This window comes from Ursus arctos, unplaced genomic scaffold (genome assembly GCF_023065955.2).
Source record: "Ursus arctos isolate Adak ecotype North America unplaced genomic scaffold, UrsArc2.0 scaffold_4, whole genome shotgun sequence".
NCBI classification, from domain to species: Eukaryota; Metazoa; Chordata; class Mammalia; order Carnivora; family Ursidae; genus Ursus; species Ursus arctos.
In genome coordinates this window covers 91,913,708-91,940,241 of record NW_026623056.1, presented here as the reverse complement: position 1 = coordinate 91,940,241, position 26,534 = coordinate 91,913,708, and the positions used below count along the sequence as shown (strand labels likewise).

General features: G+C 50.4%; 1 protein-coding gene across 7 annotated transcripts in view; it reads right to left on the bottom strand.

Annotated features, from left to right (window-relative positions):
* Positions 1-419: 419 nt before the first annotated feature.
* Positions 420-26,534, bottom strand: part of PKNOX1 (PBX/knotted 1 homeobox 1) — a 59,440-nt gene continuing 33,325 nt past the window's right edge. For 5 of the 7 annotated variants that reach the window (XM_048214875.2, XM_026497587.4, XM_026497713.4 and 2 more), the window contains exons 3-11: positions 24,886-25,013; positions 22,532-22,703; positions 20,400-20,570; positions 16,850-16,949; positions 15,511-15,608; positions 12,740-12,868; positions 9,247-9,323; positions 6,097-6,269; positions 420-3,631 (exon numbers count right to left, since the gene is read on the bottom strand). In XM_048214875.2, coding sequence (XP_048070832.1) covers positions 3,420-3,631; positions 6,097-6,269; positions 9,247-9,323; positions 12,740-12,868; positions 15,511-15,608; positions 16,850-16,949; positions 20,400-20,570; positions 22,532-22,703; positions 24,886-25,013 — 1,260 coding nt within the window. In that variant the 3' untranslated portion in view covers positions 420-3,419. The remainder of the gene's footprint in view (positions 3,632-6,096; positions 6,270-9,246; positions 9,324-12,739; positions 12,869-15,510; positions 15,609-16,849; positions 16,950-20,399; positions 20,571-22,531; positions 22,704-24,885; positions 25,014-26,534) is intronic. The other 2 variants (XM_048214877.2, XM_048214878.2) reach the window with 1 other exon arrangement.

Here is a 26,534-nt window from a genome sequence, read left to right as displayed (position 1 = left end):
CTACAAAGAAAAAACTCTCTGAAACTGTTTTAACGTAGCTCTCCAACGCGTCCAGAAGGACCTTGGGCGTCACTTTACGACATGCACCGTGGAAGGCAACACCTCGCTGATGAATCGTTTTCTCATTACTACCCAAATAATTAGGTTTATGATAAACTACAATAAAAAACAAACAAAAACTTTCCAATTTTTTTCCCGGAATACCAATGACTAATTGAAGTAAGTAATTTAAGGAAAGACTCCTGAAAATGCAAACGGACCTGAGTGTCCCGGTGCAGTACAACCCTAATTCCTAAAGTGCAGGGCTCGCTACGAACCCCACGTCACCAGCAAAACCTGTCAACAATTCGAGTGTTTTACTTAAAATGGAAAAGCAGCTTGCGGTGACATCAGCTTTAGAAAATAAAACATCCATAAAGCATGTTTCTATTTTTAATTTTTTTGCTTTGATAAATCAATCGCTTCACAAAAATCCCTTTTAAAGACAACAATCCAAGAAAACATATTGTTACAGTATTCACATTTTAAAGATTGTCAGTTCGTAGACCAAACATAACTAAAACGAAGGCAGATTGCGGAGTTATTTCTGTCACTAACTGCCAGACACGGGCCTTTCCCCACCGTCCGGGGACGTTCGAGTCTGCCTGACGCTCGCTCCCCCAGGGAAGGACCAGACCGTCCGTCGCCAGGCCCTGTGCGGTGTGGGTGCTGGCGGCGCGGCTCCCGCGGTCTGGGAGCGCCCACCTCACTCCGCGCGCGGGGTAAATCCTGCACCCCCCGTCTAGCTGCACTCGGGACGCCGCGGAGTGGCCATCAGTGCCGCTGGCCCGGGGAGCAGTGCAGCCCGTCGGCTACCTGCTCCACCAGCGGCACGGGAGGGACAGCGTGCTTCACCTGGTCTCAGAACGCGTCCGGAGCATCCTCCTTGCGGAAAGTCACGAGCAGCGGCGTACAAGCAGCTGCGCTTCCGGGGGCGTCCGAGGAGCCCGGGCCTCCGGACGCACCTCTCTGAATGGCTCATCCTAGTGCTGAGAACCTAAGAACACCAGCCCCAGCCGGAGGGAGCACGTGGTGTCACTGGGCACGGAAGGCCGAGTCTCAGGCCAGAGGGGGTGGGACCCTGCGCGCCCCCATCTCTAGATGGACGCGGTCTGTGTAGCCCTCGACTAACAGGCTGCCGCTCGCTCGGTGAGCGCGATCCCTGCGATCCCTGGGCGGGGAGGGAAACAGTGACCAGCCCGGGTGTCCCCACTGGGAGAACGTCTGCGCTCACCCAAGGAGCAGGGCGGCTGGGAGGGACTGGGGACCTGGGGATGGAGGAAGCCGGCTGGCTGGCCTCCCCAGGTCCTAGCTTCAAGAAGTCCAACAATGTCAGACTTTAGGTCAAGTTAAAATGATCTTTTAAACTTGGGTCGACTTCCTAAAGATATTACAAATCGTTGATAAATAAGGGTTGTCACTGCTGCTTACCAATGTGACCCTCTCGCCCAGAGTGGGCAGTCAGGTCTTTCTTCTAAAGCTCCTGAAACATTTTCAGAGAAATTCCCATGTATTTCCAACTGCCTTCTACGTTATCTAGGAGATACTCTTCTGTGATTAACTTTAATCAATAAATTCTGCAGGGGGTCAGTTGCAGAACCGAATGTGCCCCCGCACAAGATGTCCCTCGGCGTCCCCTTCGTCTGTGGCACCTACCGCTGCCGACCCCAAGCACGGACAACTTTCCCCGACGTGAACTGTCCTTTAGAAACACGGACTGTGGCCGTCCCATGTACAGAGCTTACGAGACAAGGTGGCTTGTTTTCGCTCTGAGAAAGAGCCCCACTTGCAAATACGGGATAACACACAAAACCCAGTCTACTCTTGTGGTTTGCCTTGTCACCAGGAAGCAGAAGTCCTAAAGTTATTCCAAATCTCATGTGATCAAGTCAGAGGGGGAGGGCTCTGGAAATTCCAAAGCAACAACGGACAAGGAGAAAACATGGACACCAGGACCAAAGGCGGGAGAGTCTGCCGTCACCCCAGTCAGGGTCACCATGTCACCGTGTCACTTCGGGGAGATGTTAATTACATAACAGAGCTGAGCATGGGTTATGGGCCCTCACTCTGATCCAGTGGGGTAGAGGACACTTCATATTAGTTTATAATAAACATTCTATGCATAACACGTGGCTGACGAAAACATCCTAAAACAACACACAGCTTGGGGCGCCCGGGTGGCTCAGTTGTTAAGCGTCTGCCTTCAGCTCAGGGCGTGATCCCGGCATTCTGGGATCGAGCCCCACATCAGGCTCTTCCGCTGGGAGCCTGCTTCTTCCTCTCCCACTCCCCCTGCTTGTGTTCCCTCTCTCGCTGGCTGTCTCTCTCTCTGTCGAATAAATAAATAAAATCTTAAAAAAAAAAAAAACACATAGCTAACTGGCAGAGTAACCATTTAACTGCAGTCAGATTTAAATCAGACAGAAATACGGGTGGTAAGAGCGTTAACCGAGGACTGGCCACCACTTCGCCTGACTTACCTAGTCCTATTTAGTAACACCTTTAGCTCTAGGTTCAGATCGAGTGTACGATGCAATCTGAGCCTTTACATATAAACTGAAATTTGCAGGTATCAAAATTTCATTCAACAGTTGTTTCTTTCATAGCAGTAGATATAAATCACCACCCTGGGATGGCAGAGAACCATGGAATGCTAGCTAACTTTGGGCAGGTTCACTAAATTTGGTCAGTTCAGAACATTCCAAATTGAAATAGTAAGCATGTATTGTTTCTTCTCTAGAAATTTCATCCTCAACATAGTCGTAATCCAATTCATAACGAATTTATAAAAATAGCTTTTTTATCCAATAATTCCAGCAAGGTAAAAATAGGAGTTTCTTTTTATCTATAGCAAATGAAACAGGCTCACGGAATGTGCAAGAACCTAAGCGTATTCAGACCGCCGCAGGCCCAGCACGGAGTCACGCCCACTCTCTCGTTGTGCGGTTGTGCGGCGTCCGCCTCGCACTGGCGACTTCAAGATGCGGAAGCTTCTTTCAAACCCATGGGCCACACAAATAAATCAGCCCACCGAGACCTGCTCCAACCACAGAACTAAATGAAAACTGCATAATATTTTAGAAAATGGCAGCACTATTCCTTAATCTAATTAGGGGCTCAGGGGTGTTTTCATTCATCACATTTTTAGCGTTAAACCTTTAAAGAATTTCCTTAAAACCCCCCCACACACGCACACACGCACTTGAAAGAAGTCGCTGCACCGGCAAAGATGCTCTGGAAGCGTACTATGAAATACAAAAGTGCACTCTTCTCTATCTACATATAAAACATATCAGAAATAAAACTGTGTAAAATGTTTGCTGTGCAAACTATAAAAAGTCAGGCCAGCCCGCCCCACGGTTCTGGGCCGAGCCGGCCCCCTACTGCAGGGAGTCGCTGTTCTCCAGGACGAGGCCACTGATGTGGGTGGGGGCGAGCGTGGCCCCACTGTCCCCCGTGCTGTCCACAGACTCGTCCTCGCTCTGTTCCGCCATCATGACCTGTTGCACTGCCAGGGTGGCGCCGTCCGAGGACAGAGACTGGAGGCTGTCCACGTTCATGCTCACGGGCGTGGTGATCGTCACAACGGCTCCTGTGGCAGAAGGTTAAAATCAGTACCACGTGGGAAGACGCTTTGTTACTCAGCGGGGCACTGTTTGCTATGTGACCTCGTGCTAAGACCCCCACATATGTTTCTGGGATGTTCCACAGGGAGTAGGAACTGGTCTCTAGAATCAGCCTCAGCCCTTCCTTAGCTAATACACTCTAAAAGCTCTTGGTCTACAGAAGGCCTCCGGGGTCAGGACTATAGAGAACACAGATGCACAGGGCAGAAAGCAGGTGCCACAAGGAGAACACAAGAGATCAGGAACCTCAGAGCACGCTGGTCTCCGTGCGCCTTCCAGCCTAACAGCCGAGGGACGGGAGCTCCACGAGCACGAGGGACTCTGAAGCTACCGCACACATGTGGGGCCTGCTGTGTGGGTGAAGCCTGCACAAGTAGTGATGGGTGATGGCAGGAGACCGTGTCATAAGGCAGAATTTGGGAAACACTTCTCAAGAAATTCATTCTTTCACTCTGGTCTACGCACAGAGTATCATTTCACGTATGTAGCGGGAGCACAGATGGGAAACTGGTCATGAGAAGGGTTTCTTTCTTTCTTTTTTTTTTTTTAAGATTTTATTTATTTATTTGACAGAGAGAGAGACAGCCAGCGAGAGAGGGAACACAAGCAGGGGGAGTGGGAGAGGAAGAAGCAGGCTCCCAGAGGAGGACGGAGACCGATGCGGGGCTCGATCCCAGGACTCTGGGATCACGCCCTGAGCCGAAGGCAGACGCTTAACGGCTGAGCCCCCCAGGCGCCCCATGAGGACAGTTTCTGGAGAAGATTAGGAGCCATGATGGAGGAAAAAATCACTTTTCACTGGATAGCTTTGTTTGAACTTCTTCCCCAATATACAGGTATTGTCTTTTCCAAGGAGGGAGGGAGGGGAAAAGGGAGAAAGAACTAATACCTTCGTAACTATTCTTGGATTAAAAGAGAAAATAAAAACTGAAAACATAAATTACGTAAATATAAGTAGAAGACCACCGCCTATCAGAACCCCAGCGATGAAGCCCCAGCTTTAAATGCACACGCCACGACTCAAGAAACAAACTCAAGCGCGGTTTACAGCCCACCGTCGGGCCCCGTCCCAGCCCTCCGGCCGGCGCAGCTACGGAAAGCCCCCCATGTACATTCGGGGAGGACAGATCCGCACACACATGCGGGAAACAAGTTCTGGGAGAGAACCACCTGACAAGATTCGAGGACACTGTCCAGGCCTCTGAGAGCTGGCTGCACGGGGGTTGGGGGATCGGGGGCAATCTAGTCTTGCCTTGGTTTGAGCAGTCAGCCCAGGACTGAGCACCCCTGGGGCACCAAACAAGGACCAATCACAAAAGCAAGGCACGAAAGGGTCAGACCATCCCAAGTAACGTCACTGCTAGAACAGAGCTCAGGAAGACCTGCCACAGCGCGAGGGCGCCAGTCCCCGGCAAGGCGAAGTTCACAGGGCCTGGCGTCCAGCCCGAGATGACCAGGCACGCGCACAGGCAGGGAGACAGCCACAAGGAGGGGGAACCTCAGTCAGCGGACGCCAGCGCAAGACCGACAGATGTTAGAACAGTAGAGAAGGACATCGAAACAGGTACTGTGACTGTGTTCTAGGACGGGGAGCCACGAAGGGTAGAAAGGCCTCTTCCAGAACTTCTGGGATGAGCACGACACCGTCCACCCTGGAACGCACCCTCGGTGGGACCAGCAGCAGGTTAGCCACAGAAGAGCGTAGTGAAGCCCAAAGACAGACACAGAAACCATCAAAATGACCCAGAAACAGGCTCCAAAACCCAGGAAAGTGCACCAGTAACAACAGGTGGGCAACTGGGGTCCCTGATGGGTGGGGGAGGGGCGACAGAACATATACTTGAAGGAATAAGGGCCCCAAAGTTTCCTAACTTAGTAACAGTATACTGCTGAGGAAAAATAAGTACAAGAAAGTAGGACTGAGCTAATAACACCATTTATACGCATTTAAGAATATATACACCCAAACGATCCAAACTTTGGAGAACTCCCGCCAACATAAAGGTGCTCAGTAAACACGGGAGATCAGGTGGCCTGTGCTGAGGCGAGAGAGGGACAGGTCAGAAGGGACTAGCAACAGCAGGCCCAGGGCCGTAGGGGCTCATTGCAGTTCAAAAAAAAAAAAAAAAGGCAAAATGCCAGGTGGTGAGGATGGGACGGCTCCTTCCTGCACACTTAAGTCCAAGGGAAAAGAAACACAGAAAGGGGAGAAAGGGGACAGCGCACACTGTGGATGCTGGACCTCTGAGCCGCAGGCATTGTGTACGACCGTCCCTGGGCTCTGCAGATGATGCCTTCCTCACGTGTCACACGCAAAACATCGCAGCCATGCACACGCCCCGGAGCTCACGTCCACACCAGGCGAGGCTGCCCCCTGCCCCCCAAACCTCGCCCCGCGCACCCCCCCCCCCCAGCACCTGCTGCAGCCCACCTTCCGACATGGCCAGCTCACTGGGTGGTGGCTGTGCAGCTCCGGAGGCAATGGAGTCAGGCCAAAACCTCTGGACCGGTCTGTTCTGAGCAGTTTTCTTCTTCGTTTTGGGAGTTTCTGAGCAGCTAGAATCCAGCATGGGCTGCAGAATCCGTCTTCTGGCGTTGATGAACCTGGGCATCACGGGCGACACAGGGAAGCGGTCACCAGGCCGGCCTCCTAGAGCCCTCCCGCTGAGCACGGCCCCGCCTGGGACTGCCCTGGGCGCCTCTCCCCTCACCCAGCGAGCAGTGACCCCGCACAACCTCGTGATCCCGTCCCTCCCAGACCTCGCGGTGTGGATGGTGCCCGATGCCACTCATGGTTACCTCCGCGCACGTGGCTCTGGGGCTGGGCTGTGGCCCTCAACACCGCCCCAGGTGACGGGCTAGTTACAGAAGGGCCCCTGTCCTAAATCCCCCAGCTGTGCCGGCACCCCGACAGCGCCCCCGGGCAGCTCAGATGGGGACGGGCAGCCACGGTGGGGACCTGACCCTGCATGAGCAGAGCGGCGGGAGCGCGCAGTCACACGTGGGAACGTGCTTCACTGGCTTTAAGTCTGTGCACGGATAGCCGCCTTCTTCGGCCAGCACCTTCCCGGCGCCCAGCCAGCGCCCTCAGACCTGGGAGGGCAGCGGCGCTCCGGCCCACAACCCTGGCCCGCCAGAAGCCCCGGCTGCTCGGACCGCACACTTGGATGCGACACAGCGGCGCCCACCACGCTTCCTCCTCTGGGAGTACGGGCGAAGAGGGGTTCACCTCTCGTCAGAGCCGAGCCTGCTCACCCCCAGATGAGGGCGAGGAGCTGTGTTCGGGGAGTAAGAGAAACACAAGCTCCGCGGGAGACTCCGGCTCTGGGCTGGTCCCGGCGGTGCGCCCCCACACCCCACGCTCCACGCCCCCAGACGCAGAGCAGAACTGGGATGCCCCTGCTCCCAGGCCACTTAACACGAAACGCCCTGACACTCAGCCAGTTAGAGTGGGCCACTCATCGTCCCCACCGAGAGCGAGCCCGACGTTGGGCAGAGATGACTTCAATGAAGTTTAAAAAGGAAATCCGAGCACGTCCGGAAGCATCTACAATTGCAGGAGGGTGCATTCTACGATGGAAACGAGGGGCCTGAAGCCACAGAGCTCCAGGCAGTGATCCGGCCCCTGAGCACAAGCAGGGTGGGCACTGGAAGTCACAGGGGAGCCCCGGCGGCCCCCAGCTCGGTGCCCACCCGGCCACTGCCTGGGGAGGGAAGCCCGCGGCTGCTTCACAGCACCTGCCTCTTCAGCCGAGCCTCGTTCAAAGCTAGTGGGTGGCAGGGGCGCAAGCTAACGGGGAGTTCAAGCTCAGGCCAACGTGATTTTTGTAAATGTAAAAGGAAAGAAAGTCACAAAAAGTTAAATTAGTTACAAATATGAAAAGATTTTAGAAATTTTATACTAGTTATCCCAGTAAACTGTTACTAATGTAAAAATTAAAAGTTGATGTCAAATCTTCCAGATAAGACACTTCTGTTAATATAACGGAGAAGCAAGTTAGGGAGCTCGAGGAGTCAAGAGATGAAGTAAGAAGGCTGAGCAGCAGCAAAAGCATCAGATTGTCCAAAGAAGTGACTCCAACATCCACCCCCAGTCAATCCATCAACCGTCCTTAGGACTAAACCCAGACAGGAGGCATCACCCGAGACACAGGAGGAAACGGGCGTACCAGGCCATGGCAAATGTCACAGCAACAACGTAGGGAAACCTTTGTTTTTGCTAATGCTATTTAGAAGATCTGACAGGAAATAATCCAAGGAGCACGGCCTAGGTTACTGATACCCAAACCGAAAACAAGGGCCCAAACGCAAGATATCACAAACACTGAGTGCAACCCGCAGCATACCGCATATACAACCACACACGTTGGGAGATTCTGTCGTTTATACCGGAACTTACCTGACCCTCAAGTTTAAATTTTAACAGGTTTTTTTTTTAAGATTTTATTTATTCATGTGAGAGAGAGTAAGTGAGCGAGAGAACACAGGCAGGGCAGGGGGGAGCGGACTCCCCGCTGACAGGAAGCCCGATGCGGGGCTCCGTCCCAGGACCCCAGGATCATGACCTGAGCCGAAGGCAGACGCTTCACCAACGGAGCCCCCCAGATGCTCCTAAACTTTAACCGTTAACAGGTAGAATTTGCGCTTCTTTTCTTTCACGGATGCCCACTTTATAAGCCGAAAGCGCTCCCCACGTCTGAGTAAGTACGCACAAAGGAGACAGAGGACCGACACGCAAAGTATAAGTGCACCCCTAGACCTTAACGCCCTTCGTCACGTGCACAGCTCTGATCTCAGGGGAATGAACGCACGTGGTCAGGGTCCAAGCATCCACAGCAGCATGTGACACCAAAATTGGAACAGGATGTTTCATTCATAAAGTCAATGCTGCCCCACGCATTTCCCTCTTAGGACCCCGAGTCCTGCTGCGGGGGCAGGACCACCACACGGACGGCGGGGGGCTGCTTCCCCCACTCAGACTTGAACAAGTGACACAAGGTTTCCAAAGGTGGGGGAGCCGCGGGGGGTCACCAGAGGTCAAGACGCCTCAACGCCACCATAGGCCACCCAGAGAAGCTCATCGCCAAAAACATCACGTTTCTGAGTGAATGTGGGGGCTTAGGGTGGTAGTAACACAACGGAGAAACACAATTTTTTTTTGAGAGAGTGGGTGTGCAGGTGCAGGCGGTGTGGGGGGAGGGGCAGAGGGAGAGAGAGCATCCCAAGCCGACTCCACGCCCAGTGAGCAGCCGGACCCAGGGCTCGAGCTCCTGGCCCCAAGGATCATGACCTGCGCCAGAACCCGGAGGTGGGCGCTTAAGGACTGAGCCACCAGGCGCCCCTGGGTAAACATTTCTAACGGGACAAGCAGGATGTAGACAAAAAGTCCATAGTGAGGACTAAAAGTTTAAGTTGGAAGTGTGTGCTGATTTATTCCCAAATATTCTGCCACCAACTCCTGTGCTCTGATAACAGTGTCGCTAGTGAAAAGGACTCCGATATTTTCAACCAAATCCCCCCATTCATTAGCATACTCCGAGGGCTCTCGTGCTGACGGGCACAACGGGCAGGCGCATCTTACCAGTTGTTGACTTGGAGTAGTGTCAAATTCGTCTGAGCAGCAATCTGTTTTTTCTCATCTTCTGTCGGGTAGGGATGCTAAAAATAAAAAGGAGGGTTGCCATGAACTTCAGTTTTTAAAAAGGAACTCAAGCTTTTCTGGGTCGAAGAGAAACATACAAATAATCATTAGGAAAAAACTGGTAAGTAGCAATAGTGCTTTCTGCCAAAACCTCTTTAGTCTTACAAATTTTTTTAGACACGTCCCGAGCAGAAGGCAGACTGTCCGTGCCACTCAGGAGCGCAGCAGTAAGCCAGCAGTTAAAGTGCGGGCACGGGCGCGCCAAGACAGGGTGCGAGGCCCCCAGATGGCGCGAGCGGCGCCAGGCCGGCTGAGAGCCGCTGCCCGCCCGGAGCTGCGCTCTGCGGGGCCTCTGCTGTAACCTGCACTGCCACACACTGCAGACACGTGGTGGAGTTCTGACCCAGCAAGACACAGCATGGGGGTCACGCTGCACGTCCGACAGTAAATCACTGGTCCTCACGGTCACTTCGGAGATGGACAGCCGTCTGCTTCACCGTACAGATGAGGCGGCCGAGGCCCTGAGTACACACACTCCCCATCCTCCAGCTGGGTAGCAAGGGGGACGCAGGGAAGGGGCTGGACACGCTGCCCCCAGCCTGACACATCAGGCGACATGCTTGTCACCGGTGCTGTGAGAGCAAAGGGACACGGGGATGCACGGATGGCTTTTCAGGACCCGCCCTGTGCCAGGTCAGCGCGTGCCGTCCGTGAAGAGCCGGGCCCAGGGCTGGGGTGGGAGTGCCTGCTACATTCTCTTTCTTCCATGATGAAAACCACTTTAAAAAACAGAATTAGGGGCACCTGGGTGGCACAGCGGTTAAGCGTCTGCTTTCGGCTCAGGGCGTGATCCCGGCGTTATGGGATCGAGCCCCACATCAGGCTCCTCCGCTATGAGCCTGCTTCTTCCTCTCCCACTCCCCCTGCTTGTGTTCCCTCTCTCGCTGGCTGTCTCTATCTCTGTCAAATAAATATATAAAATCTTTTAAATAAATAAATAAATAAATAAAATAAAAAACAGAATTAAATTGGAAGTACATATCAAAATTGACAGAAGTACCAAAGGAAAACACTTCTGTCTACAGTAATAAGCAATTTCTCCATGGCTGATTACTGTCCACATGTAGAAACCAGTAAAGCACTGGCTCTAAAACCGACGTGCGCTGAAGTCCCAGGACCCCAGAGAACACCGGGCGTGGGAGGTTACCGCAGGTAACACTCAGCGTGTGGGACAGTCGCTGCGGTGACCCCGGTGACCCCGGCATCGTGCCACACTGGTCTCCCCACTGGTCTGTTCCCTCGGACAGATAGCAATCGGGGTGATGCCACCGTGTATGGCCTGTGGTAGAGATTACAGAAATGCGAATACCGTCCCCACCGTTTAAAAGCTCGTACAACAAAAGGGGGCAAGAAACCCAAGTGCACTAACCAGAAGAAAACCCCATCGTGCGGTCGTGACTGTTGTCCTCCCGTGTTAGGAAGGCTGCAGGAGAGGACTGTGTTTCAAAGAAATAAGGGCCAAAGGAGACAGAAAATGCCTCACAGGAAAAAAAAAAAAAGGAACATTTTACTTCAACCTAGGAGCACAGCAGGGTTTATTGTTTTAGAAACCATGGAGACATTAGAGGGCACTGCCCATCCGACACTTGTTTGTGCTCCTGCAGTGGGGACATGCACATGGTGGCGCTGTCCCCAGAGACAGCGGTGGGCGAGCCGTGCTGTCTCACTCGCCACCCCCTGCCTGGGTCTGCCGAGCGCCCCGGCCCCCGTGTACCACGGAAACTAGCCGTGTACCATCCCAGCAAACGGACGACCTGAAACCACATACCAAGTCTTCCCACCAGTAGAATGAACATGGCTGAACCACTGTATTCGTAACACCTTTCCCTTCCAGGACAGCTTTCCAGATGCAGCCCCATGGCTGAGAGACAGCACTGCTCTTCCCTGACCCGTGTCACCATGTCCTGCATGCGGGGATGTCTCGGCAGAGCAGGAGAGGAGAGAAGCTGGGGGTCCCAGTGCTCCAGGAGGGCTGCACTGGGCTCCCTGAGGGCCTTCCCCCAGGAAAGGGAGAGGGGTCCTGTCCCCTCCCCAGAACTGCTCAGCAACATCACGTGCTGGTTCCAAGCCTGGAATCGGCGGCTACCTTGGACTGCTGTCTCCGGGGGATGGAGCCTGGCGCCAGTCAGAGAAAAGGGGGGGCTGGTCGGCAGTGACAAGGGCTAAACCCCAGAAGATGGGATGACGGAGACTGGCACCAGCCCCGGGCTCACAGTCAGGGCGAGGATGGAGACCGGTGCCAGGAGCACACATAGGCCTCGGGCCCAGGCAGCAGGCCTCCCCAAAGGTGGATGCAGAGAAAGGGCACAAGGACGCCCCGCTGACAGCCATGGGGCACTGGGATGCAGGTGAGCAAGACGGGCCGCAGAGGGAGCAGTCAGCAACCACAGACACGAGTGGTGCCAGGGGCGTGGTGGCAAAGGGGCAGAGCCGGCTGGCGAGGCACAGCCGTCAGGAACAGCCGGTGGCCAGGGCTGCGGAGAGAGGAAAGCACCAGCTGCAAAGCTGGTTCCCAAGGCTGCCGGGTGGCTCCCTGCTGGACCTCCTGACCTTCCGTCCCTCTGGATACAGAATGATCTCTGCGTCTGTGCCCGCACGTCCCTACGGGCTCCTCCGTCCACCTGGACATGGCTGTATGCAGCCGGCACTGGCCACTTTCCTGTCTCTGTCTCGTCTCACACTCCTGCAAGCCAACCTGGTCATTCCTGACCCTGGCCACTAGACTGGGCTGTCCCCTGAAAGCTGCTCTGGGTCACATGCTTCCCCCAAGTTCACCAGCAGGAGGACTGAGGGTCTCAACTGGGTAATAAGCAAGCCTTGCCCAGGAAATGGACGAGCACGTGTGTGCCTCCTGAGACGGGACCTCTTCCCAGAGAAGGTGAGCGACCAGGTGTGCGGACACAATGTGCGGGGGCCGGCGCTGTCTGCGGGGCCAAGTGCCATCTCACGTTCAGCAAGCTCAAGTGCTGACCCCTCTGTCCGCAGCTCGATCTGCGGCCTCCCCACATCTTCCTCACAAATGCGGTATCTCAAACGTCACTGTTCTCCCAGGTTTGGCCCGAATTCCTCTTCTCACTGCCCACTTCTCGAACCTCACCTCACCCGGTCACGCTTCGTGGCATGCAGATGATCAGCATGAGCGGGAAGTGCTCCCCTGTCAGCAGCGGGGCCCTGGTGAAGGCCCCGAGGCAGAGACCTCCAGACTGTGGTCACTCTCCTCTGTTCCATGTTCCACCCTAACATTGACACACCCAACAAAACATCGACACTCAACACCAGGCCTACCCGTGCAGACAGTACATTTTTTCCAGAAAGGAAGGCAGCAAGCAAGCGTCTCGGGCGCAGGTGACTGTGGGATCACTTGCGTTCTTACCCCTATGTGCTGAAAGAGCCAAGATCTCATCACGTTGGTAGCGTGCTTCGGCAGAACGCCCCTTTTATTCTTAGAAGAGCCATCATCTTGATGCAAGATGCTTAGATCTTGGTTTAACTGTAACTGAAGCTTTTAAACAATTGAAAAAACGTTAGGAAGCACAGAAAATTATGACATATGCAACTAGCTTACGACTTTAGGTGGAGAAAATACCCAAAGGTCTTACGGATAAATGACGTATTGACAGCAGAGGCGTGTGGGTTGGGCCCCACGGGCTCACCTGTGCGGGGGGCTCTGTCTGCATTCTCGCTATGGACACCGCTGTCATGCGGTCAGCGGCCCCTCGTCCGGCAGGTGAGAGAGGAGCCAAGAGGGCCTTGGGGCCACTGGCCTGCAGACCTGGGAGTCCCACGGCCCTCTCGCCCACCACTCGTTTTCACCTCACACCCTCTAGTCATAGACATGACAACACCCGCTCTCCGAGCCTAGAGATTACAAGCGATGAGCAAGAATGGGCAGGAAGGCAGAAGGGCCGCTAATGAGAGGCGGCCACAGGGGCTGAACAGAGGGGAAAGATGTAGGCGCACACACAGTGCAGACACAGGGCTCAGAGCGAAGGAGCCGAGGCGACCGCCTCTGCCCAGACGCCTCAGGGGCCACCACAGACACGGCCTCCCTCGCCCCGAGGACAGCACGGACACGTTCTGCCCACTCCCTTTCTACAGGAAAGGACACGCATGGCACTTCTTATGTGAACGCCTTCCACGCAAACCTAAGAAAGATTTGACGTCTACGAGGCCGGGCCTCAGCCCCGCAGCCCAGCACACCCACGCGGACGGTGTCATCAGCGCTCACCACACCGGCCAGGAGGAAAACCAGCACGGCTCCCAGCGCCTCACCGCAGACCCCCCGGGGACTTCTGTGTTGTGCTGCATGCGTGAACTTAGAACTCATGTAGGAATTTGACTTTATAAGGGAAAGAACATCACCTCCAGTGTCATGTATTCACAGACACAGTTTTAAGGATTTGGAACTTGATTTTGGAAAGGTCACTATATTATCTGTATTTTGGCTTTATGTCATTTCGGATATATTCTTTGAAAGCCTCCACAACAACACTGAAACAGACAGAATTTATGACTTACAGGAAACATGAAGACACCAGCTGTATCTAAAATTTCTTAGAAGTCAAGATTATTATTAAGGGCATAGTGTTTTTTGAAATGCATTTCTTTGTGAAAGGACTGAAAGCAGGTGGTACAACACACCCGTGTGAGCACAGGGAAAGGAGAGGGAAGGAGCTTTTAACACCAGCTGCGAAGCAGCAGGGCCGAACTCCTCTGCCTGATTTGTCCCAATTAACAGATGATGTTCTTCATGCAGTTTCACATATGCTCACTGTTGCTTTTTTGTGCAGGGTTAAAACAAGTGTGGGCTCAAAAATAGGTGAAGTGACAGCTGGCTGTGTGACTCGACCTCACAGATGCTACCAAGGGGCCTGAGTGCCAACGGGGCTGTGTGAGGAAAACAAGCCAAGGACCTTTGCCCGGAGCGGCCCCTGGCCCCGTGGAGCTCCAGCCAGCCAGGCACTGGACAAGCGGGGGATTTAAAAGCCTGGGGAACTGGCTGGAAGTCTGTTTAAGAAGCAGTGAGACCCCCCCACCCCAGACCCTCCCCACCGTTCTCTGCAGATGACAATGCTGGTGGAGTCCGGCTCCTCCTCTACCCGCTGCTGGGCCTGGTGAGGCCCCTTGTGCCCGGATGACGGGGCCCCCCGCCCCAGCTCCACTCTATCCACACAGCGAGAGGCAGTAAGCGCTGGATCGGCCGTGCCAGCCCGCGCCCCCCAAGCCATCTCGCCTCCGCTGTCTGCTGGAGGGAGACACAACATCTCCTGGGCTGGGCCTCCGAGCCGTCAGTGAGGTTGTGGGAAACCCGTGCGGGCTAAAGGCCAAGAACCGACATGAAGAATCTGTAGCCCTAACTGCGAGCTGGTAACAGAAACAACCTTCTGACGTAAACCTCGCTGAATGTGGGAAACAAGGCTGTGCGTGCGTCTGTGACTTACAGCGTCCGGCAGGCCACCGGGTCCACACAGGCACAGAGACAGCCGTGCGACCGCGGCATGGCACAGAACAGCACGTCCACCTGCTGCTTCTGCCCGCCAAGCTGCCTCCTGCGCTCTTGGGGCTGGGGTTCCCCGGGAGGCGAGAGGCCGAGGGCAGGAGGAGCACACCAGCCTTGGGGCAGGGCCTCCACTGGGCACCTGGGAGCGGAGAAGGGGCAGCCCTTGCTCAGCTTTCCCATCAGGCTGTGGGAGGATGCTAAGGAAGGGCCCTGGCCACCCCGAGGACCCGCCTGAAGGAGCGCTCTGGCCCAGCGGGACACAGCAGAAGGGCCTCACCATGGTCTGCAAGACCTGCCCGCGGGGTCTGCTGTGAACCTCCACGGGGGCAGGAAGAGCGCGTCCACACTGCCTCAAGTCTCCTGATCCAAAGACAACTACACAATCCAATGCTCAATCAGATGACAGTGGTTGCTAAGGGGAAGGGGTCACGGATGACTTTTTTCCTGCTTCCTCAGACTCTCTGAACTTTGCAACTTTTTTACAAGGGAGACAAAGAGTAAACAAGAGACAAAACCCTGACACCGAGATTAACTGGAGATCGCTCCAGGAAAGCCAGCTTGAGACAAACGATCTTCAGGCAGAGGGAACAGATCAAGCCTGCGTGACTCGCCCCCGAACCCTCCCACAGGAATGGCACACGCACCTGGGAGTTCTGGATCCTGATGGTGCCGGGCGACAACGCTTGTGTCACTACCTGGCCTTGGGGAGTGACCACTGTGACAGGCTGGTACACCGCACCACCTCAAGAAGGAAGGAACCAGAACACCCTTCAGTCTCCACAATTTAAAACCATATTCTCGATAGACTCAACATACTTGTGAAAGTAATAAAATCTCTAGTCTGACGTGGTTTTTAAATCATTTCAAATGATCAATACTTCGCTGGTTGACTTGTCACCATAAATTGTTAAAACAACTTCCCTGGACAAGCAGTGTTCCAGCATCTACAGTGAGGCCTGGCTCTGTGCAGGGGAGGGGCACTGTGGGGGGCCATGGTACTGTAAGGGGTGTGCGGGCCACTCTGCAGGATGTATGGCATTGTGCAGGGAAAAGGGGGTGCTGTGCGGCAGAGCGGGGCAGTGTGGGGGGGCAGTGTGGGGGGGCAGGGCAGTGTGCGGGGAGGGGGGCAGGGCAGTGTGTGGGGAGGGGGGCAGGGCAGTGTGTGGAGGGGGGCAGGGCAGTGTGTGGCAGGCAGGGCAGGGCAGTGTGCGGGGAGCACAGCAGCGTGCCGGGGGGGCAGGCACGGTGGGGAGGGCACAGTGCAGGGCGGGTGGCAAGGTGTCCCACCACACAGGGCACAAGGGCTTACTTGGATTCTGCAATTCCCTCTTTTATCTGCCTCTGTTTCCTACTCTCCCCACATTCAGCAGTATTAAAGGATATGGCGACTGGTGTGAGATATTTTTTATCATAGTATATTTTGATCAAACATGCTTTCATCTTCCTGTGGTTTCCCCTGACAACATCACATGAGGCTTTTCCATGTAAATTTCTCCCCTGCTCACACGCCCCATTCCATTTTCATGACGATTTTATATTTGCAATGTTTGAGATGCACCAGGGAACCATAGAACCGGTACCCCTTCCATGATGGTTTTTACTGTATAAGTAATACTAAGAATGAATTTTTATTTGTTTGTCAAATATTAATGACACAACCTAAGCTTTTCCAGGTGCTGCCAAGAGTATAATTAACAACTATGTTATCTGCAAATTACAATTGTTTTTTACTGTATATCGTCAACTCCTATAAAAACCTTTCTTCCCCAAATTTTTTGGTAGAGAAACACGATTGGCATAAAATATTTGTTACTGGGAATTAAAACAAGAAATAGGCATTCAATTCTAGTGCTCTAGATTTCGCCACTCCTATTTCAGGAACTGGCATTAGTTAGAAATTATATTTACGCATTTCTCTGTTCTAATATAAAGGACTTTCCCACAAAAGCTCAAGGAAAGCGCATCCTTTTTTCGCCGGCATACCTGCCACTGTTGCCATGGTTACGTTCCCCTGCTGCAGCGCAGATGCCGGAACCACGATTCCTTGGGGGCTGAGAGTGCCTGAGATGGCACTCTGAATCTGCTGTAAGTCAGAAATACGCAGTGAGGGGTTAGAGGAAAACAGAAAACCCATGCTTAAAACTTTAAAACAAGTGGCATAACGGTATCATTAATGAAGGAAAGGTGCTTGGACAAAGAGATGTAATGAGACGACAGCCTTCTGTAAAGCACCTCACGTATCTGCAAACCAAGAGATCTGAGACTGACCCAGTGTCAGTACGACCATCAGTCCTGAGATACTGGTTTCAGTCTGGCTTCCAAAAGATTATCTTTCCTCTTGTCATCATATTAGTCATCATAAAAGAGGCGAGCCCCCTGGTGTCCATGCTTGTGGAGTGCTAGGTCTGGGCCTGGCCAGGGAAGGAGGCTCTGCAGCTGGCATCCAGGCAGAGGGTCTGGCCGCCAGCAGGCACCCAGGTATGGGGGCAGCTAAACAGCACCCATGGCTATCGTCCAAAGATGATTACTCTGCAGGCTGCCACAGCAATTTGAACGTACGTACAAAGCTCTGGGAGGGACATATAAAGTCTGCCACATTAACTCACTTAGAATAAAAATTAACTCATCCAAGTCAATAATCCAAGCTCCCACCATCAAGAACCTACAAAAGAGGAACAAAAGGAAACCAAAGCAAGCAGAAGGGAGGAAATAATAAAGATCAAAGCAGAAATCAATGAAACTGAAAACAGAAAAACAGAGATAAATGAAAAAACAGCTGGTTCTTTGCGAAGATCAGTACATTGACAAACCTCTACAAGACTTAGGGAAGACAAAGAGAGATGACAAATTACCAATATCAGGAACAAAACTGAGAGCACTGCAGACCCTACACACGTCAGCAGGTGGCCCACTCGGCATGTGTGCATCTGACGTCTGAGACAGAAGCTAGTGTGAAACAGGTCATCTGAACAGCCTTCAACTATGAAGGACACCGAATTCATAATTTGAAAACTCAAAAAAGAAATCTCCAGGTCCAGCTAGTGTCACTGGAGATTTCTATCAAACACGTAAAGAATTAACACCAATTTTCCATAATCATTTCCAGAAAATAGGAAAGGATGGTATACTCTTCATTTCATTTTATAAAGCTGTACTATCCTGGTACCAAACCTGGACAAAGACTGTAACTAAAAAGAAACTACAGACCAATAAGCCTCGATACAGACACATAAAACACTTAACAACATATTAGCAAACAGAATTCAGACACCTATATAAAAAGAATTATGTGCCATGACCAACTGGAGTTTATTCCAGGAACGCAAGGCTTGTTCAGTATTCGAAAAATCAAGTAATGTAACCTACTACCCTGTGAACAGAAGAAAGAAGAAAAATCACACGATCATATCAATTCATGCAGAGAAAGCATCTGACAAAATTCAACATAATAGAAACTCTCAGAAAAACAGGACTAGAGAGGAACTTCCCCAACTTGATGAAAAGCATCTAGAAAAAACCTGCCACTCAAATTATAATTAATAGTGAAAGGCAGAATGCTTTCCCCTAAGATTGGGAAGAAGGCAGGATGTCCACTCTCACCAATCATGTTCCAGGTAGTACCAGATGTTCTAGCCAATGCAATAAGGTAAGACAAGGAAATAAAAAGCACACAGATCAGGAAGGAAGGAACAGAACTGCTCCTATCTGCAGATGACATAACTGAATAGGCAGAACATCCTAAGGAATCTGTGAAAAGGACCTTCTAGAACTAATAAATGAGTTCAGAAAGGTTGAGGGTGCAAGATAAACATACAAAATCAACTGTGTTTCTAAATACTAGCAGGGACACTGAAGTTAAAAATATAATACCACTTATAATTGCTAAAAAATTAATAAAAAGAAACACCTAGGTGTAATTCTAAAAACACATGTGTAGGACTTACATGACAGAACTACAAAACACCAATGAGAGAAATGACAGAACGGTAAATAAACGGAGAGACGTACCAAGACAAATGGAGACACGGTCTGTGGACTGGAAGAGCTAACAGAGTGAAGACATCAATTCTCCACAGAATGATACACAGGCTTAATGCAATTCCCATCAAAACCTCAGTAACATTTTTTTGTTGATACAGACAAGATTATTCTGAAACTTCTATGGAAAGGAACTAGAATAACTACAATAGCTTTGAAAAAGAAGAATAAAGTGGGAGGAAAGAGTCTACCCAAATTTGAGACTTATTAAATAGCTATAGTAACAAGGTTAGCTGGTGTAAATACACTGATCAGTGGAACAGAAGAGAGGACACAGACACAGACCACCACAGACACAGCCGGCTGATTGCTGACAACGTCGCAAAAGCAATTCAAGGGAGGAATCTGAACAGGTGGTGCTGGAGCACTGCATGTCCAGAGGCAAAACAAAGAACCTCAACCTGAACCCTCACACTTTATAAAAAAGTTAACTCAAAATGGGTCATGGATTTAAATGTGAAATATAAAAACTTTCAGAAAAATAATTAGAGAAAGTCCTTGGGATCTAGGGCTGGGCAGAGTTCTTAGACTTAACACCAAAAGCACAACTCATGAAAGAAAAGTTGATAAATGGGACTTGATCAAAATTTAAAATGTTTACTATAAAAAAGACCCTGTTAAGAGGATGAAAAGATAAGCTATAGACTTGGGAGAAAATATTCACAAACCATGTAGCCCATGAAAGACTAGTATCTAGAATACTCTCAAAGGCCAACAGTTTAAAAAAATCCAATCAGAAAATGGGCAAAAGATGCGAGCCGACATTCTACCAAAGAGGAGGTACAGACGGCAAATAAGCTCATGAAAAGATGGTCAACACCGTCAGCCGTCAGGGCAGTGCCAACTATGGCCACAGTGGCATGTCACCACATACCGTCAGAATGGCTCCAGTACAAGTGCTTCAACACGGATGAACCTTGGGGACATTATGCTCCTTCAACTAAGCCAAACACAAGACAGACACGGTATTGAACCCCTCACATGAGGTACCTAGACTGATCAAATTCCTAGAAAGTGGAATGATGGGAGCCAGAGGCTGGGGAGGGAAGCACGGGGAGTTAGTATTTCATGGGGATAGCGTTTCAGTCTGAGAAGATGGAACGTTCCAGAGACGGATGGTGATGATGGTTGCATAACAGTGTGAATATACTTCATGCCACCAAACCGTACACTTAAAAATGGTTAAGACGGCACATTTTATGATATGTGTATTTTACCACAATTTTAAGAAATAATAAAAACCATATTTTAAAGAAAAAGGAAAGCAAGGAATGGTACTCCATCCTCCAGAAAGCTGGGATCCAGGGTCCGGTACACAGATCGAGGCCTCACCCGACTCACGGCATGAAGCCCAGAGGGACTGTCCTTCTAGCTCAAGGACGGCCGTAAGACAGCCCAGGCACTCTGACAGGGCCGTTGGTCTCAGGAGTCAGTACCCGGCTCCCCTGCAGACGTTACCGTCACCGAGAAGCAGAGCAGGACCCAACACAGATACCTGGGACTGGACGGGGGAATACGGGCTTCCAGGTTCTCCGCTCAGAAGAGTCTCACTGTTCATTTTCGTTTTTAGACAAGCAATGTAACGACTGCAGAAATCTTTGCACAGTTCATTAACCTTTTCCAGCTCAAGAAGATGAATACGCAAAACCTGGATTGCTTTTACCATCTAGAAGCAGAGAAAATGAAGATCTTCAGACAAGAAAATAGCAGCATCATGGGAAATTGTAATCCTCAGCACATAACTACTCTGTTATTAGCCTGAACGCCGCAGAGCCGTGACCATCTGCACTGCCAGTGACGGAAGGGGGATGACATCAGAAACTGCGCAAATGACAAGTCATTGCAGCGCCGTGGACCTCTGGCATTTCAGCTGCATCTGGTGTGTGGGGACACAGACGGTCCCCAGCGCTGCCCTCAGTGAGTCACAGCGTCAGGAGACAGCCCAGCCTCAACCCAGCCCCACCACCAACCCGCTACACAAAGCAAGGTACTTACCCTCCTTCTGCTCCTTTCTTCCTCTCTAAATGGGGAGGAATCCATACCCACCTCATAGGGGGCTCTTTATTTTGATAAAACTCAAGTTACCAACTCTGCCCTTTATGGATTGTGCTTTTGGTGTCAAGCCTAACAACTCTTTGCCTAGCACTGGATTAGCCCTTTTAGGATTTTTCTAAAAGTTTTACAGTGACTTTATTCAGTCACTAATTTCAGAGTAACCTGCCCCACAGCAGTAGACAACGGTCTGTAATAATAAGGACCATTTGCCTGCGAACCCACAACCCCAAAGCTCGGCTCCTTCCCGTGACCGTGGTGGCAGTAATTCACACATACTTGTGGAATGAACCAGCTGAGCAGGCACAAAGGGAGTGGCCACGCACCACGCTCTGCCAGGCCCTATGCTCGCACACCAGTCAGGACAGCCTGGGTCCCCTCTGGCTGTACCCACGGCCACACACTGGTGGCTGTGTGACAGAGATTCAGAGGCGGAGAGAGCTTCTGATTCTCATCCCAAAAGGGTGGGCACTGTTGGTCCTGGTTCAAAGATGAGAAGGCTGACTCCAGGTCAGACAGTGCCCTAGTAAAATCCGTTAGGCACTAAGGGTTGAATGTATAATGAGAAACTAAAAACCAACAAAGATCTGGGATGTTTAGTCAGGAAAAAAGTTTCTAAAGACGTTTTTCTGCTGATAAGGGCCCTAAGGTTTTGGGTGGGAGGTTAGCAGGCTCTAAAGAAGCCCAGGGAAGGGGCGCCTGGGTGGCACAGCGGTTAAGCGTCTGCCTTCGGCTCAGGGCGTGATCCCGGCGTTCTGGGATCGAGCCCCACATCAGGCTCCTCTGCTATGAGCCTGCTTCTTCCTCTCCCACTCCCCCTGCTTGTGTTCCCTCTCTTGCTGGCTGTCTCTGTCTCTGTCGAATAAATAAATAAAATCTTAAGAAAAAAAAAAAAAAAAAGAAGCCCAGGGAAGGAGCGTGCCCCCTGACACGGGCTAACAGTGCTCCACCAGCACCGAGGGGTGCAGCAGTGCCGTTAACTCAGACAAAGTCCGCATTTCTTTTAGCAAGCACAGAGAACGCTGCACCTTGGGGCGCCGGACCTGGGAGAAGGGCACCCCCACGAGGCGAAAAGGCCACGGGAAGCAGTGAGGAGTATGGGAGCCCTCTGATAAGCCTGCCCTGCTCTGTGTGCACAGGCCACCTCAAGTCTGCATATAGCCTTGTCACCCATCCCAACTTACTGCCGGCCTCCAGACAGAGCATAAGGGCGTGTGTCCGTGATCAGGGAAAAGCCCAGAACTGGAGTGGGGCACAGGCATGCTGCCTGTGAAGCACAGCACATAAGCACACCGATCCCAATGAACTTCCCAAATACTTAGGACAGAACTGAGTCCCCAGTCCCTTTGTGATGCAGGCGCAGAGGAGCTCCTCTGATCCCTACAGTAAAGGTCACTACCAAAAGCTGGAAGACATGGGGACATTCAGGTCACACACACAGGAAGTTATTTCATAAACTATAGGATTCTCCCCTTTAGCAGAACCACATTCTGAAGTTCTAATTAGAAATTTTAAATTTATTGAACAGATATTAAATTTGGAAAAAATAAAAAATAAAACATTTCTTTTACTTACCAAATTGTCAGTTTCTGGATCTTCACAAAAGAAGGGTTTTCCTTCCTTCTCTTGCTTCCTTACAAAATTTTCAATATCTACATCAAAACTGGCCGAAGTTGTGCCTTCTGAGCCCTGTGTAGATTGTTCACATTTTTCAAACAACAAAGCTAATAATGGAAATAGTGGATGCCTGGGGGGAAAAATTTTTAAAATGTATGTCCTACATTTGCACGAGAATATTTTAGTACGTATGTATGCATTCGTTTATATAACAGCTTTGAGACACAGTTCACACACTACAGCTGACCAGCTTAAACTGTACAATGCAATGATGTCTACTCTGTTCACAGGTCAAGCTTACAGCATTTTCATGGTCCCCCAAGGAAACCCTGCAGCCATCAGCAGTCACTGCCCATCCTCCCCCAACCCCCAGCCCCAGGCTACCACCACTCACTTCCTGCCAGAGTTCTAGGCATCTAAATGGAATCATATGATACGTGCCCTTTGGCATCTAGCTCCTTTCACTTAGCACGGTGTTTTCCAGGCTCGTCAATGTTGTAACATGTATCACTACTTCGTCCCTTTTTGTGGCTGAATAATATTCCGTGGTATGGACAGACCAGTTTTATAGTTTTAAAATTTACATTTAGATCTATACTCCATTTTGAGTAAACCTTTTTTTTTTTTTAAGATTTTATTTATTTATTTGAGAGAGAGCACAAGCGGGAGGGAGAAGCAGACTCCCCGCTGAGCAGGGAGTTTGATGTGGGACTCGATCCCAGGACCCTGGGATCATGACCTGAGCTGACGGCAGACGCTTAACCTACTGAGCCACTCAGGTGCCCCTTGGGTAAACTTCGGTATAAAAGTGAGATTAGGTCAAGGATCTTCTTTCAGCGTATGAACGTCTACTTCTTCCAACACCATCCGTTGGAAGGTCGACCTCTACTCCACTGAATTGCTTGCACCTTTGTCAAAGATCAAACAAATCATGTTTTGTACATTACTCCCGGACCCTCCAACAGTGATTCTGATGCTACCCCTTGACCGCCATCACCACACCCTTATTACTGCAACACCACAGTAGGTCTCAAAATCCAACTCTATTCTTTTTCAACACTGTTTCAGCCGGTCTAGTTATTTTGCCTTCCATACAAAATTCAGAATTAACATGTCTGTATATACAAAAATATCCTGCTAAGGCTTTAATTGGAATTACGCTAAATCTACAGGTCAGTTTTAGGAGAAAGGACATCTTTACTAAGCTGAGTCTTCCAATCCATGAACATGGTATGTGTCACCATTTATTTAGGTTTTCTTTGATTGCTTGCATCAGCATTTTATAGTTTCTCAGCATAAAGTTTCTGCGTTTTGTTAGATTTATACCTAAATTTTTTGGAGCTCTTGCAAGTGGCATTGTCTTTTTTAATTTTCACTTTCCAATTGTATATTACTCATATAGAAATGGAACTGGTTTCTGTGTGTTGCCCTTGTATCTGTAACCTTATTAAACCCACTTACCCAGTTCCGGAAGTTTTCTGGCAGAGTCTCTGGGGTTTTGCCATTTGCGCGCAAAGCCAGATTTATTTCTTCCTTTCTAATCTGGTTCGCCTTTCTTTTTCTTGCCTTACTGCACTGGCTAGGATTTCCGTTACAGTGCTGAACAAGAGAAGTCAGAGTGGACATCTCTGCCTTATGTCCAGTCTTAGAGGAAAACAGCCTTTGGCCATGAAATACAATGAGAACCATAGATTTTTTGATGTTGCCCTTCATCAGGTGAGGAGTTTCTCTCCATTACCACTTTGCTGAGAGCTTTTAACCATAATTAGCTGTGGATTTTTGGCAAATGCTTTTCTGTGTCACTTGGTATGATCATGTTGTGGGTCTCACTGGTCGATATCTTGACTAACGAATCAGTTTGAGTTCTCAGGATAAACTCCACTTGGTCAGTGTATGTTATTCTTTTTATATGTTGCTGGATTTAATATTTTATGAATGATTTTCATGTTTCATGTTTAAGTTCATGGGGCACACTGGTGTGTACTTTTCTTTTTTGTACTTTGTCTGGCTTTATATCAGAGTGATGTGTTGAGAAGCACTCCTACTTTCTTTATCGGATTCTCCAGTCAAACGACCTGGGCCTGAAGATTTCTTTTTGCAAGCTTAATTAAAATGTACATTTATATTCCAAAACTTTTTTTTTTTTTACGGTATTAGGAATAACATCTTAATTTGACAAACTTCTCACCCCCATGGTCATCACATCAAACCTTGCTACACTGCCTAGCTAATAGCTCTAGCATTCCATTTAACAAGGTTCTCTATTCCTGCTATTCCTGCTAAAACCCACGTGCATCACAGGTCATCGCTACCTATAAATGGCCTGCTTGTCTGCATCCATTGGCGTCTGGGACCCCACGGGTGGGGGGCTCACTCCTTCCACATCAGGTTCAGAGCAGTTGGGATCTTGCTCCGTTTTTAACTCTGTTACTACTTGCATCTGTGAAAGGAGGAGGAGAATTCTGGTTACTAAACACAAAATAAACTGCCACTAAGTACTCTATCTCAAACAGAAACAGAAATGCAACAGGAATGGTAAATTGCTAGACAATTGGATAACTGGCAGTAATACATAAAAAATACTACTAACAAAACTCCTTTGAATTTAATACATTTTGAAAATGGCTAAAACAAAGGTCAAATTTCCAAATCATCTTGAAAACTATGAGGACCGGTATCTGTGAAATGCTCATCATTTTCAAAAACATACTACTGCACAGCGCGGAAGGGAAGCAGCCCATCATCGTACCACTGGGTCTTCCCGCTCTCGACCCTCTCACTAGTAACGCTATGGTAAGAGAAGTACACACTCTAGCTCAAACTCTAATCTTGTCAAAAAGACAACTCAGACCCTATATTCTAAATTCTTCCCAATCTCTTAAATTTCAGGAATACATAAGCTATACAAATTTTGAGAAAAAAGTCACTGTGTTCAGAAGGCAAAGACCGGCTGCGTTTAAGGAAATAGTATTAAACATAAGCCTTAAAGATATTATCAGTTAAATTGCTTTAAACCAGCTATTTGGTTTGTAACCTAAGTGAAAAGTATTTAAATCCTTCAACATAAAGAATTCAGCTTACAGAAAGAAATCCCAACTTGCTGTAGGAACCTTGTAATTATCCGTGAGCAGATCACCAGCTCCCTCAGCTTCTTCGGGACCAGGACCCCCCTGCCCCACCCCTCGCTGCCAGGACTCCATCCCTCAAGGAAGCAGCCCGGTGGGGGCCCTTGGGGAAGGGGAGAACCTGTGTCCTGCCACGACCCCCACCCTGACAGCCAGGGGTGGTCGCAGGCCACGGGGGCCACGCTGCAGTGGAGGCCTCTCGATGGTCCAGACGGGCAGGGACCCCTCTGTGCCGCTGAGTTTAGCTGGGGCCATGGGCCCAGGAGATGGCTTCTCTCTCTCTCTCTTAAAAAAACAAAACACTAAAGCAACTAACTAAAGCCTAATCAAACATAGCCTTTCTGGAGGGAAATCTGACAATATTATAAAAAAGCCTCAAAATATTTATTTCAGGTTTGGTTGATTTTTTTTTTTCAAATGATTGTGGAAAAAAGAGAAACCTAAATGTCCAACCTTAGAGGAACGGCCAAGTCAACTCGACATATCTATTCTGTAGGACAGTAAGTGTTCAAAATAACGTTCACCAAGAGTTTTTCACGTCAAGGGGAAGTGCTTAGCTGTTAAAAGTGAGGCTCCTTCCCTCCCTGTGCCTGGCACTGCGTGGGACATGGGCACAGAGCTGCCGAGGAGGAGACTCCTGACACGACCGGCCAGCAGGGCATCAGTGCGACAGAGGAGAACAAGGAACAGTGGAGGGAGGAAGGACAGGAGGCAGGTGGCAAGCCGGGAGGGAGCAGGAAGCAGGCCAGGGAGTCTTCACAGGAAGCGATGGAAGCAGAGGCCTGCAGGCCCGGAGGCCCTGGCCGAGCTGCTGCTTGAGGCAAGAGCCAAGGGAA